A 14,701-nucleotide genomic window follows, 5' to 3' on the forward strand; every position below is an offset into this window, starting at 1 on the left:
TTATGGAAAGGGATAAATGTAGTGCAGAAATAAAGTGTAAAACAGAGGGAAAGCCAATTTCATTATCATTAGACAGTATCGGGTAAACAGACTGGGAGCCGATACTTAGAGTCATAGAAGTGTACAGCATGGAAACAGACCCTTCGGTCCAACCTGTCCATGCCGACCAGATATCCCAATCTAATCTAGTGCCACCTGCCAGCACCTGGCCCAAATCCCTCCAAACCCTTCCTATTCATACACGCATCCAAATGCCTCTTAAATGTTGCAATTGTACCAGCCTCCACCACTTCCTCTGGCAGCTCATTCCATACAAGTACCACCCGCTGCGTGAAAAAGTTGCCCCTTAGGTCCCTTTTATATCTTTCCCCTCTCACCCTAAACCTACGCCCTCTAGTTCTCGACTCCCTGACTCCAGGGAAAAGACTTTGTCTATTTACTCTATCCATGCCCCTCATAATTTCGTAAACCTGTATAAGGTCACCCCTCAGCCTCCGATGCTCCAGGGAAAACAGCCCCAGCCTGTTCAGCCTCTCCCTGTAGCTCTAATCCTCCAACCCTGGCAACATCCTTGTAAATCTTTTCTGAACCCTTTCAAGTTTCACAACATCTTTCTGATAGGAAAGAGACCAGAACTGCACGCATTATTCCAACAGTGGCCTAACCAATGTCCTGTTCAGCTGCAACATGACCTCCCAACTCCTGTACTCAATACTCTGACCAACAAAAGATTGCATACCAAACGCCTTCTTCACTATCCTATCTACCTGCGACTCCACTTTCAAGGAGCTATGAACCTGCACGCCAAGGTCTCTTTGTTCAGCAACACTCCCTAGGACCTTACCATTAAGCGTATAGGTCCTGCTAAGATTTGCTTTCCCAAAATGCAATGCCTCGCATTTATAGGAATTAAACTCCATCTGACACTTCTCAGCCCATTGGTCCAGATCCTGTTGTAATCTGAGGTAACCCTCTTCGCTGTCCACTACACCTCCAATTTTAGTGTCATCTGCAAATTTACTAACTGTACCTCTTATGCTCGCATCCAAATTATTTATGTAAATGACAAAAAGTAGAGGACCCAGCACCGATCCTTGTGGCATTCCACTGATCACAGGTCTCCAGTCTGAAAAACAACTCTCCACCACCACCCTCTGTCTTCTATCTTTGAGCCCTTTCTGTATCCAAATGGCTAGTTCTCCCTGTATTCCATGAAATCGAACCTTGCTAATCAGTCTCCCATGGGGAACCTTGCCGAACGCCTTACTGAAGTCCATATTTCCTCCTCTGTAATTTGGACATTTTGCAAGGTGTCACCCGCTATTTCCTACAGTCTATATCTTCCATATCCTTGTTACATTTGGAACGTGGGAGAGCTTTAAAAGTAGCACACTTAGAATTCAAGGCCAGCATGTTCCTCTAAGAGTGAGCGGCAAGAGCAACAAGATTAGGGAACCTTGAATGCCAAGGGATATCAAGAGTTTGATAAAGAGAAAGGAAGCATATGTCAGGTACAGCTTATTAAAAATGGGAGACTCTTCAAAAACAGAGCATGTAGGGGATAACTTAAAAAAGAAATTAGGAGAGCAAAGAGGCACCACAAAATATCTTTGGCAGACAGGATTACAGAAAACCCCCAGGCATTTTATAATCATATTAAGAATAAGAGGATGACCTGGGAACGAGTCAGGCCTACTCGAGACCAAAGGGGCATTCTGTGTGTGGAGCAGGAAGATATGGGGGAGGTCTTAAATCAATATTTCTCGTCTGTATTTGGAGAAAGACACTGCAACCAGAGATTTCAGTTGGGAAGCAGAGGTTCTAAAACATGTAAAGATCAATGGGGAGAGGTGGAGTGGAATGAGGAGAGCCTAGCAGAGATATTTAATACTTGGCTGGCCACAGATGAAATATCAGATGACTGGAAGATAGTTATTGTGATTCCTTTGTTCAAAGAGGACAGCAGCGATAGGCCAGATAACTATAGAATAGTTAGTCTGATGTCAGTGGTAGTGCAATCATTGGAAAACATTCTGAGGGACAGTATTAATCAACACTTGGAAAATGGGATTGATCAAGGATAATCAACACAGATTTGTTTCAGGGAAATCCTCCATTGATTAATTTAATTATGTTTTTTGAAAAGTTAACTAAATATATTGGTAAGGTTAGTGCAATTGATGTGATTTACCCAGAAGCCTGACAAGGCTCCAAGTGGAAAGCTGGTCAAAAGGGTAAGTGCCTATGGAATCTAAAAGGCAGTTGTGTGTTGATTGGGAGGATAGTCTCAGCCAACAGTCTGATATTAATCTGCTGTTAAATTGAACAGAACAACGGCAGATTGAATTTAATCCTGGTAATTACATGGTGATGAATTTTGAGATGTCTAATAAGAGAAGAATATGCCTAATGAATGGCAGATCCCTAGGGAATTTTGAGGAACAAAGGGACCTTGGTGTATAAGTCCATAGATCCCTGAAGGTATCAGTAGAGGTAGACAGGGTGGTGAAAGCTGCATAAGGGATGTTTATCTTCATTAGCCGGGTACAGAATACAGGAGCAAGGAAGTCTTGTTACAACTTTATAAAACATTGGTTAGGCCACAGATAGAATCCTCTGTGCAGTTCTGATCACCGCATTAATTAGAAGGACATGATTACACTGACGAGGGTGCAGTGGAGAGTAACCAGGATGTTGCTTGGGAAGAAAACACTCAGTTATGAAGAAATACAGGATAGGCTATGTGTGTCTATCTTGGAGCAGAAGAAGCTGAGGGTTTCTGACTGAGAGACACAATCATGAAAGGCATAGACTCTTCCACCCATTGCAGATGGGTCTAAGATCAGACAGCATAAGTTTAAGGTGAGGAACAAATGTAATGTGCTGCTTGACAGGTTAATGGAGGCAGGTACTTCCACAACTTTTAAGAAATATTTGGGTGAGCAGGGCATAGTAAACTATGTACAGATAAATTAGTGTAGCCTAGTGTTTGTTGGCTGGCATAGACAAAATGGGCTGAAAGCCCTGTATCAATGTTGTATGACTGTATGACTAAGTTTAACACAAAAATATAAAATATGCAAATGTACTGATATCACATTTTAATACAAAACTAAAAAAGACATAATCATAAAAGGAGGAAGCCACAAACCAGATTTAGCAGAAGAAATAGTTTCATATTTGCCTCAGTTCATATACAAACAACATCTAGTGAAGTATTGAAGAAATGAACAATCCCATGAAGTGAAATGCACAACACTTAAGCAAAAATTGTCAAAAACTCTACCTAAGGGGAAAACTTTTTAAGTGGGAAATACAACGTAGGTTCTATCCTGGGTTTTGTTTTGCAGGAAATACAGTGACATAAATATTTGGGTGGAAGGTATGTTAGAGACAAATTTGCAATGAGAACTACAAAGATACAATAGACAAAACAAAAACTGGTGTTGATTGTTGTGAAAGAGACCAAAACTCAATATCCACACGATGGCAAAAAATTTTAACTTAAAGGAAGATCAATGTTAGAATATCACATCAATGCAAATTAGAACTTTTGTCACATTTGCGACAGCAAGAACAGTACCTAAATTAAATAGAAGATTTGGAATTTTTCATTGATACTTCATGCTTACTTACCATGAGTTGTAAATGGTACTGAATTGATTTGGAAAACATGATCTGGAATTTCATGGGAAGAGAGGTACTTTCCAAGTTCAAGAAGGATATTCCTGCAGAAATTTGTGGTCTCTCCTTTACGTAACTTAGGAATGCCTTTGGGCACTACAAACAACATTAGCTTGTCTTGGTCATATTTGGCCACTACACAGGCTTCCACTTGCTTCAAACTTTCAGCTACCTAAAAATATACATAATTCACCATTTAGCATTCACTTTTATGTGTTAATTATTCATTCATAGGATGTGGCGGTCACTGGCCAGGCCAGTATTTATCACCAATCTCCAATTCCCAGAAGGCAGTTAAGATTCAACAACATTGTTATGGGTTTGGATTCAAATCTGGGCAGTTTCCTTCCAGAAAGAACATTTTTCTGATGATTAATGATGGTTTCACAGTTAGCAATTCAGATTTTTACTGAATTCAAACTCCATCATCCAATTGAACCCAGGTCCCAAGAATGCTACCTGGGGTCCTGAGTTAATAGTCTAGCAATAAAACATGAGGCCATCACCTTCCCCTAATTTGATAAACTAATTTGTCAATTCACAACAAAAGGAATCTGAATTTAGTGAAGGATCAAAGTGTGCTGATGTTGTCATAGTATTATTAATTTTTATTTCTGACTTATTTGTAATTTCCATTGCAATAAGTCTAATACTGCTCCTTCAAAAAAAATCAAATAATAGATTACAGAGACATTATTTTTTATTATCCTTTCTATCTCTTCCTAGTGACACAAACAGATTAATTGAGGGCTAAAGTTAAATGATTACAGTATCAGGGTATTGGAGAAAACATCTAAGACATCAGCATAAAAAATTATTTTCAGGCTCTTAATCATTGTCAGTGGCTGCTTTGTAATGCCTTGCTCGAGGTCTTGCATTTGTGCGCCTGGGCATCTCCCTTCATCTAGCATTAATGTTCGCAGATGCCTTAGATAACTGCATTCCTGAGCAGACAATAAATAAGAACTGCCCCACACTGCTTGTGCACTAGATGGTGTGACCTGCAGATGCACAAGCTGGTCACTTTATTTTTCTAGGTAGTGTCAAAGAATCTTAATAAGCTACCGCATTTTCTCTTCTAGGTTTACATACTATAGTCACTGTGCATCAGTGACAGAAGAAGTTGGTGTTTAAAGTGGTGGACAGACTATCAGTCAAGCAGGCTGCTCTGCTCTGGATTATTTAAAAGGTTGAGTGTTGGAGCTGTACTCTTGAGGACAAGTTGAGATGATTCAAACAAGCTCCTGACTAGCAACTTGTAGTTAGCGCTCCAGCATCTGCAGTACACATTTTCACCTTGTAGTTAGTGGACAGGATTTGGAGAGTCACAAGCAAAGTTGTTATTGAACTGCCAGCTCTAACCTGCTTGTGCCAGACAAGGAAGCTAATACGTGCTGTGGATAAAGGGGAACTGGTACATGTACTTAAGGTAGATTGCCAGAAGGCATCAGACACAGTGTCACATCAAAAAGTTACTTGGAAAATAAAAGCTCATGCTTTAGAAGTCAGCATAATGGTAGAGAGTAGGGATTGGTTGGCTAACAGACAGCAGACAATAGAGGATGGTGGTCATTTTTCTGCTTGACAAGATACAATAAGTAGTGTGACACAGGGGATAGTGCTAAGGCCTGAACTCTACTCATAGAAGGTTTAGCTGCCAAATTTACTGACGATGTAAAGATAGTCAGTATGGCAGGTTTTGAAAAGGATATGAAGTTAAAAAAAGATACTGATACATTTAGCGAATAGGTAAAAATCTGGCAATTGGAATAAAATCTGGGTAAATGCTAATTTACTTACTTTGTCAGGAAGATTTTTAAAAAAGCAGATTACTCGAATGGTTAGAGATTGCAGAGCTCTGAAATTCAGAGCCATCTAGGTATCCTTTGCAATAATTGCTAAAGGTTAATAAGTTCATATAACTAGCAATTAGGAAAGCTAATGGAATGTTAGCATTTATTACAGGAATAATGGAATATAGAAGTAGGGGCTTATGTTTCAGTTATATAGGTCATTAGTGAAACTACATGTACAATACTACAGAGACAAAAAAAAAACTGCAGATGCTGGAATCCAAAATAGATCAGCAGGGGCTGCAAGAACACAGCAAACCAGGCAGCATCAGGAGGTGGAGAAGTCAATGTTTCAGGTATAATCCTTCTTCAGGACCGGGGATGGAGGTGAGGGGTGCTGCAGATAAAGAGGAGATGGGAGAGGGTTTTACGTGGGGAGAACAACTTTGCTAGTTGTTTTAAGCAGGTGTAGTGTGGATATTCCAGCAGCGACGCAGCTGGCTCAATCACTTCGTTTTAAACAAAATAGAATTGATTTGCAAGATGACTGAATGAAACACAAACAAAAGATAACAGAATATAGTGGTGAGGGAACAACCTGGTTGGTCGATGGGAGGAATGAATCTGCTTGGTGGCTGGAAGGGAGGGTCAGTAAGTGGAATGGAAGGGAGTAGGAGGGACTGGAAAGGGAATTGGGGAATGGAAAGGGAGATTATTTGAAATTGTAGAACTCAGTGTTGAGTCCTCTGGGCTGTTGGGAAATAAGGTGTTGTTCCTCTAATTTACTGTCTAATTCACTGTGGCAATGGAGGAGGCCGAAGATGGTCATGTCGGAGAGGGAATGGGAAAGGGAACTGAAATGAGAGGTGACTGTGAGGTCAGGTCAGCCCTTGCGGGCCCAGCTGAGATGCTCAGCATAATGTGCCCTTAGTTTACGTTTGGTCTCGCCGATGTAGAGAAGACCACATCGGGAGCACAGGATACAGTAAACGAGGTTGGAGGGGAGGCAGGTGAACCTCTCACTCACCTAGAAGGACTGTTTGGGGCACTGGGTGGAGGAGAGAAGGGTAGTGTGCTCGAAGGTTTGAATTTTATATGGTTGCAGAGGAAGGTACTGGAGGTTCAGGGTGGGCGAGGATTGGTGGGGAGTATGGTGTGAACTTGTGTATGGAGTGACGAAGGGAGCGGTCCTTGCGGAAGGCAGACAGGAGTGGGGAGGGGAAGATGTTCTTTATGGTGAGGTCTAGTTAGAGTTGGCAGAAGTGTTTAAGGATGATCTGTTAGATGCAGAGACTGATGGGGTGAAAGGTGAGGACAAGAAGGACCCTTCTTTATTATGATTGGGTGGGATTTAGAGCAATGGAGCAGAGAATGGAGGAGGGCTGTTTGGATGACGGAAGGAGGGAACGTATGCTGTTCAAAACAGGTGGACATCTGGGATGTTTGGGAGTGGAATGTCTCCTCGTCCAAGCAGATGCAACGGAGACAGAGGAATTAGGAAAATGGGATGGAGTTCTTATAGGATACTGAGTGGGAGGAGGTGTAGTCCAGGTAGTTATGGGAGTCTGTGTGTTTATAGCAGACATCCATCCGTAGACTATCACCAGAGATGGAATTGAAGAGGTCAAGAAAGGGGAGGGAGGCAGTGTCCGAGAATTTAAGGGCAGGGTGGAAGTTGTTGGTGAAGTCGATAACTGCTCCATTTCAACCTGGGTGCAGGATGCAGCACCGATGCAGTCAACGCTGTAATGGTGGAAGAGGCGGGGAATAGTGCCCGTGTACGTACTGAAGAGGGATTGTTTGGCATAGCCGGCAAACATAACTGGGGCTGAAGTCAGCATAGGCTACTTTATTTAAGGAAGGACGTAAATGGATTTGAGGTAGTTTAAATAAGATTTACTAGACTAATACCGGAATTAGACAGGTCATGAGGAAAGGCTGAAAGACTAGGGTTGTGTCCGCTGGAGCCTTTAAGAGTGTTATGGACCAGACCAGACCCCTTCAGAACATTTCAAGAAAGTAGCCCAGACCGTAACTTTGCTAGTTGTTTTAAGCAGGTGTAGAGTGGATATTCCAGGAGCGACGCAGCTGGCTCAATCACTTCGTTTAAAACAAAACAGAATTGATTTGCAAGATGACTGAATGAAACACAAACAAAAGATAACAGAATATAGAATAACTTAACCTATCTGAAAACCCAACAGATTATTCCAACTTAATGACACTGTTCCAAATTCCTGCAACAATCCCCATAAACACCCCTTGGCACAAAAGGTAAATCAAACACAGGGTCTTACAGAAGAGATGTCAGAGGGATTTAGCACAGAACATCTTCCATGTAGCTGTTTTTTTGACTAGCAGCCTCAAAAAACCAACTGTTGCTCTGAACAACCAGACTGCTAAAACCCAAACAAAACCAGTGAGAAGCTGAGCTGGGAGAACTGGTAACTCTCCTTTCATTGTACAAGTGTTTTTTTTTAAACTTGAAAGCCTTTTGCTGAGGCAGTATCTGCTCGCTATAATCAAACTGGCCCTAAAACCCATAAAAACCAGACCTCCTAGAGTCTCTGCATTTACGACCCCTCTGACAACACAACCTTATTAAAGGAGCAGCGTCATCACAAGACTAAAAGGGAATTTGACTGAAACTTATAAAATACCCTGTCAAGACCCTTCATGATGAAGAATGAATATTTCTTACATGAGAATCTAAAACTAGGGGTTCTGAAAATCTAGAGTCACCCATTTAAAACAGAGATGAGATGAATTTTGTTTCCTCCTAAGTCTTTAGGACACCTGAAAAAGTAATTAAAGCAGAATATTTTTAAGGCAGAGGTAGGTTCTTATTAAGCAAAGATTGAAAGCTTTTTGGGGATAGGCAAGAATGTAGATTTAAGATTACAAGCATCTAGCCATGAAATTATTGAATGGTGGAGCAGGCTCGAGGGGCTATCCTTTTAACCATGACACATTTCTAACTTATACAATGAATCACTATAAAGTAATGCAACTACATTTCTTTTTATTCCTCTTTTGTATCTAAGATTTGTACCTGGGTACTTTGTACGATAAAAGAGATGACACCTTAAAACTTTTCACTGTACTTCAGTAGTTCAGTACACGTGACTTTAAAGGATAATCTAATTCTAGCCTACTTCTGCTCTTGGGTCATATGTTCCCACCAAGACAGGACTTTAGAATAAAGACAGAAAGAACTGTGGTTGCTGCAAATTAGATTCAAAAACAGAAATTGCTGTGAAAGCTCAGCAGGTCTAACAGCCTCTGTGGAAAGAAATCAGAGTCAATGTTTTGGGTTACGGGACCCTTCCTTTGAACTCAGGATTTTAAAATGTTGTGTGAATGGCGATAATTGTTTGCCATCAAAGCAAATACCTATTAGAAATACATGACCCATTCAATGAGATAAACAAAATTTCTCTTTAGATTGAGTTTTGAAGAAAATCAGATCAAACAAGAAAACTAGATAATTCTGAATAGATGCCATCATGTTTTGCCAGATCTCTAATGCTGTTAAAAATGAAGAAGCCCACTTCTCATATGACCTACTGATTTTATTTTTAAAAATGCATAGCTTAGTCCTAACCCAGTCCCACGTTTGTGCTCAATAAATAAGTCAGACAGATGCTTTAATTTAATGGCTTCTTCATATTCCAAATTGAATTTGTGGCCTACAATTTCAGCAACAATTCTACAGTTACTTTTATCACATTCATTCTAACTGGGATTTAACTGCAAAATTACCTGCTGGATTCTTTCAAGATTCACACGTTTCCCATGACGTTTAATCTGGTTGTCCTGACGTCCTACGTAATACATGTGTCCATCTTTAATAATTACCCAGTCCCCAGTGGCTCTCATTGTACCTGGACACACAGCTTTTTCATCATCAAGAAAACATACACGCTCTTTACCACCTGTTAATGAATATTATATATATAATAGATAATTAGTTAAAATATCTGTGTCCTATAATTATAATGGATACCAAGTGAATGGGTGAGGCAAATGTGCTCTACTCAACAATGACAGCTTTGATCTGATCAAAATTGTGAATCTAAAACTGAATTCTGTGGTCTCCTGGGGTTTACCCACAGATGTACATCTCCCATAACACTAAAGATAACAGTTAAGTTGTTTAAAATACTTTTGGTCTTTTATAAAAGAACAGAGACTGCCATTTTGCTGACACATTCTCACTTTAGCCACTGCAGAGTTGCAACCAAAGCAAAGAAGAACCAGAAAGCCCCCTCTATTGACATAGTCATATACAATTATGACACTCTAGATCCTATTCCACTGTTGAAGCCTGATCCTCAGAGCTTCATTTTGTCACAGCTATTAAATAAATACCTATATTTTTTGTTGTCTCACTTATGAACACATCAAATACAACTTATGTCACATTTAGTGGCACTTGCTGTTCTTCAAAATTATAAGCTATTTAATGATTTGAAAAGTTATAGTTACCTCTTTGGTTAAAAATTCAGTTAGAATTCTGAGTGCAAATTGAAACAAGGCAGCGACAGAATTGCGTTTTCTGTAGCTACCTGAAACCATTCCATATATTAGTAAACCCGTTTCATTTAATGTTTCTTAATTTAGTTCATAATTTTCTATTTTTGTTGCATTTACCATTGTGGTGGCTGATACTTCAGAAACATAAGCATCAGAGGACTAAATAAACTTGCAATGTTAATTTTAAATTCAAAGCAGGAAAGTGTGTTCTCCATTGAACAGTGAGATTTCTTACAGGAGAATTCTAGATTTTGATAAGCCTGGGTAATATGGAGTCAATTTACTCAAGTTTGAAAATAGATGTCTTCAGCCAGGTTAAAAAAAAAACTTCTCATTCTTAAAAAGATCTTAGTCAAAGCTAGTAAAAATGTAAATATAATCAAATAGGATGGTTAATTATTGAGATTTTTCAGAATTTTATTTAAAACCTCTAGCCTCCCAAAAGGAACAAAGTCAAGAACATTTTTTTTGTGTTATGAAGCTACAAAGGAAAAATCATTACCTATGAAAACTTGTCCTTTTCCTTCTTGGATTACCTGACCAGAGTTATCCACAACATCCAAAACAGTTCCCAAAAGTGGGAGTCCCAAAGGTACACACTCTTCATGTCTAAAATGTAAACAGAGGTAACAATTCATTCTCACACCAGTTAAGATGCTGGCTATTTCCAGAATTTACCAACATTACTGACTCTTATGGATTAAACCTAGATGCAGGACTGCTTCCTCACAAGTACAACTGATATCTGCAGTCACAATGGTGAGATAACTACTGATGCAATATACAACACCCAACCAATACAACCAGAACAAATTAAGAGATTATTCACCTTTTTGCACAAAAGAAAATCCAGTTTTCACAAATTGCTACGTAAGTAAAAGTAGTAATGACAGCATGAAATAAATTAATTCACTATGAATCACAGTGAAGGTTCATGAGTTTTCTTTTCATGAAGAGATTAAACAGACTTACAACTGAGTGGCATCATGCAGACTTTCTTCAGGAATTTTGTAAAATGTAGCCCAACTTGATACTTCTGTAATCCCATAAAGATTGAAAATTTCAGTTTTGTTGCCTTTTCCTCGCCAACTTTTGAGTACACTCAGTGAAGGAAATGCTTCGCCCCCTAGTGCTAATACACGTAGTGAAGTACTGGCTGAAAGTACAACTGATGCTAAAATTTCTGATCCAAACCATTTGATCAATGTTGGGGTGGCCTAGGGAAAGAAATTAAACTGCCATATTAATCCAAGATTGACAACAAAAAGATTGAACTCTGTAAAATATATTTAGTTTATTTACTTATAAATTTAGCCTATTTACACAGAAATTCCCATAATTTTCCATCCTTTCCTGAGAATGCAGGGTCCTGCTGAGCTTCAGCTCCAAAACTTGTAGCAACCTTCTCTTTCCTAAATGGTTATTCCTTATGTAATCTTAGGTAATATCAGTGCACTATTTGACTTGAGTGGACATCACAGCTAAGCCTACCCTCACACTATCACAAGTTGCAAATATTATTCAATGTAGATTGAATGAGCAAATAGATTTCAAACAGCAATTGGTCAGACAGATAGAAGATAAATGATTGTAGTTTGCAGGACACAACACAGAAAGAACCTACAGTCAGATGGATTACTGTGACCATCATCACGTAAAAGTAATAAGGACAAGCAATATCCTGAAATGCATATCCAGAGGAGAGATCACAGGTACCAGGTAGTAATTTTGAGATAACAGAGCAGTAGTGGAAGCATCTTGGTTTTAGAAAGGATACAGGGAAGTGTTGTGAATACATCATTACAAGTTACCTTTAATTTAGCTATTTATTAAGAAATTGCACAACCAAAATAAGACCCCTCAAGTAAGCAAGTTAAGGCTCCCACCTCAACTTAGTTATTACCAAATTAATGTTGAACTTAACTATGATTCCACTAACATTGTCTGTCACTGTAAGTCTCCAGGGTTTGATCTAGTTGTTCACTGTTGTTCTTCAAAGTTCTGCTACGGAACTGTTCTGGTGTTGGATTCTTATAACTTTCTTTCTTTCAAATGTGTGCTGTGGACATTATTGATAATTCAATAGATTCTTTCATCCCCAATAGTTATTACAGTTCTGGAGCCCTCAAATTTGTAGCTTGCCTTCTTATGTAAAGTAGCTCCTATGTTCCTTATTACATTCAGCCTTAACCGTGTTTGAAACATTAATGTCCTGAAGTAAATTAAGGTGCCTGCAGAAATAATTGCCCATTCATCATGAAGAAGCAGGTTATCAAGCAGGTTATCAATGTTATCTCCTCTCTCCTAGTAACTAGCTTGTTCATATTCCTGTAACTCCACCTTCCCAGAGATGGTTAATTCGCATGCTGCTTTTAATTCCTTTAAAACAGCTTCTCCTTCTCCTTTTAATCTTGGGAAACAGTTCATTTAAAAAAAATGTTTTTGCTATTATTTCAATCCATTAAGTTCTGAAGTTTACATTGTTATAGAAGGATAATAGGTAAGTAAAACATGCCATCTGAACCACCTTGAAATATTATGAAAACTGGGAATTTCTAAATTAACAAAAACATTCTGAAAGAATAGCTTTTTGAATTATGGAAAGCAGCAAAATCAAAAGACAAACTGAAGTATAACATGTTTTACATCAAACTCTGAAACCAAAGGCAATGTGTTTAAGATCAGACGAGGAATGGCAGCCAGATAATTTACATTCAAAATAATTTTATTTAAGGCTTAGGAATATGTTGAAAACTATCCAGAATGTAACAAGACCATTCAATGAAGGTTGTTAGCAATCAATTCAAGGGAACTGAACAGACTTCTAGCAAATAAATACTTGAAGGGTAGAAGAGAGGAATGTAATTTCATTTTCTAGACTTACGAACGTAATGGAACTTAAATGGTTTTATGACCACATTGTCCTTTAGAATCTTTGGGTCAACAATTACATGTTCTCTTTTCCTGTCCTTAGCTCAAAACCATGATGAGGTCCTTCTCCTCTAGTACCTTTGGTCCAGAAGCCAGTGGATTCACCTTTGATGTGAATCCATTCCACTGCACCATATTATAAAGTACACATCAAAGAATAACTATCCTTAGCACCTCTGAATGCACATACGACAATGTCCTGTCCAATTATGACACTTGTCTGCAAACAGCTGTTGTTAATATAAATGTTGGGGAACAGCCTTAAGTCAACTTCTTAATGGTTACACTTATTCCCCCAAAAGCCAAGGAAGGACCTAAGGTTTGGACTAGACAAGGTACAGCAGGTGTGAGTACCTCAGAATGAAATGACCGTGGCAGCTGCTGGGGAAATATGCATGTTTGTGATCACACACTAGCTAGACATTAATTGGAGTGGAATGCTTTTCTGTTCACACATGTTTGCAGCTGCTGCAGTGGTATCCTTATAGCCATTTGGGTAAAATCTAGTATTTCTTGAATTTGTGAAAAGCTGACTATAGAGGTAATGCCCGTGGTCTTCTGCTGCCATGACATCCACCTTCTCGTAAGTATAATCTGTTCTCCCACCCAAACAACAAATACATCAGCACCAGCGTGTTTCAATGTTGGGCAGCTAATTGAGATGCTCCTGCAAGGATAGGCCATATAAAAATTGACGGCAATAACAAAATCCATTACAACAGGCAGCGGCCACAAATCAGTTCAAGTGTGATGCGAAATTGTCCTCCACTATGGCACATATCTCTCCAATCATTCCTTTTGAAACTTGGAGCTTTCGCTAACACTCAGTCATGTCGAGATAACTGCTTTGGAGATGGTACACCATTCCTTCAGGTTAATATTGCCTCTTCCAGGTGTTCCTTCCTGTTATGCACTGTAGTGGCTTGAAAACTACTAACTGGGTCCCGTTCCTCTGGCCACATGTTTCTGCCACTGCTCTTTCACAATCATTCATTTGTAGGATGATACAATATCAATTGTTTTCCCACTTTGTTCCTTCACTGCACAATTTGCAGTAAATGCTGCCATAAAAGCAAGCCTAACAATCTGCCTCATGTCTCACTTGGTTGGGAGAAGACAAGAATAATCCAAGGCATCAATAGTATGCCCTTCCAATTTGTAATTCAAACTTCACCTCCTACCTTAGCCTTATTTTTTAAGTCATTCATGAGATGTTGGTGTCACTGGCTAGGCCAACATTTACTGCCCAGAGGGATGTTTAAAAATCAACTACAGTGCAAATGTAGATCAGATCAGGTAAGGACAACAGATTTCCTTTCTTCAAGGACATTAGTGAGGCAGATGGATGACTACGATAATTGACACCGGTTACATGGTCACCACTGGGCTAGATTTTAATTCCAGATGTTTACTGAATTCAAATTTCTCAGTGACCTGGGACTATGGATTACTAATCCAGTGACTGTATCACTACTCCACCGCCTCCCCTTCTAGCCTGGCACAAACCTTCATTTGTGAAGTAAAGCTGATTTTAAAACTTAACCTGGCTGAACTCTGCACAAGGAAAACAAACCTTTTGGAACCATTCATAAGCTTTTACAACTTGCTCATAAAGTCATCACTGCCGATTCGATCCATTCGCAGCAACAAAAACTGCACCTATTTAATCTCTGCAGTATTTGTCAATGTCCTAGCAGGTTACTGACCTTTCTGTTTTGGTCAGCCATAAAACCTCAACTCCTTAGACAGAAAACCAT

The 14,701-nt window shown here is 39.3% G+C and overlaps 1 protein-coding gene across 2 annotated transcripts in view; it reads right to left on the reverse strand.

The window, feature by feature from the left end:
• The window catches only part of aasdh (aminoadipate-semialdehyde dehydrogenase), a 43,943-nt gene that overhangs the window by 15,997 nt on the left and 13,245 nt on the right, over positions 1 to 14,701 (reverse strand). For both annotated transcript variants that reach the window (XM_072569749.1, XM_072569759.1), the window contains exons 5-8: positions 10,986 to 11,230; positions 10,516 to 10,622; positions 9,240 to 9,412; positions 3,637 to 3,856 (exon numbers count right to left, since the gene is read on the reverse strand). In XM_072569749.1, the coding sequence (XP_072425850.1) occupies positions 3,637 to 3,856; positions 9,240 to 9,412; positions 10,516 to 10,622; positions 10,986 to 11,230 (745 nt within the window). The remainder of the gene's footprint in view (positions 1 to 3,636; positions 3,857 to 9,239; positions 9,413 to 10,515; positions 10,623 to 10,985; positions 11,231 to 14,701) is intronic.

This window comes from Chiloscyllium punctatum, chromosome 1 (assembly GCF_047496795.1).
Source record: "Chiloscyllium punctatum isolate Juve2018m chromosome 1, sChiPun1.3, whole genome shotgun sequence".
Lineage (NCBI taxonomy): Eukaryota > Metazoa > Chordata > Chondrichthyes > Orectolobiformes > Hemiscylliidae > Chiloscyllium > Chiloscyllium punctatum.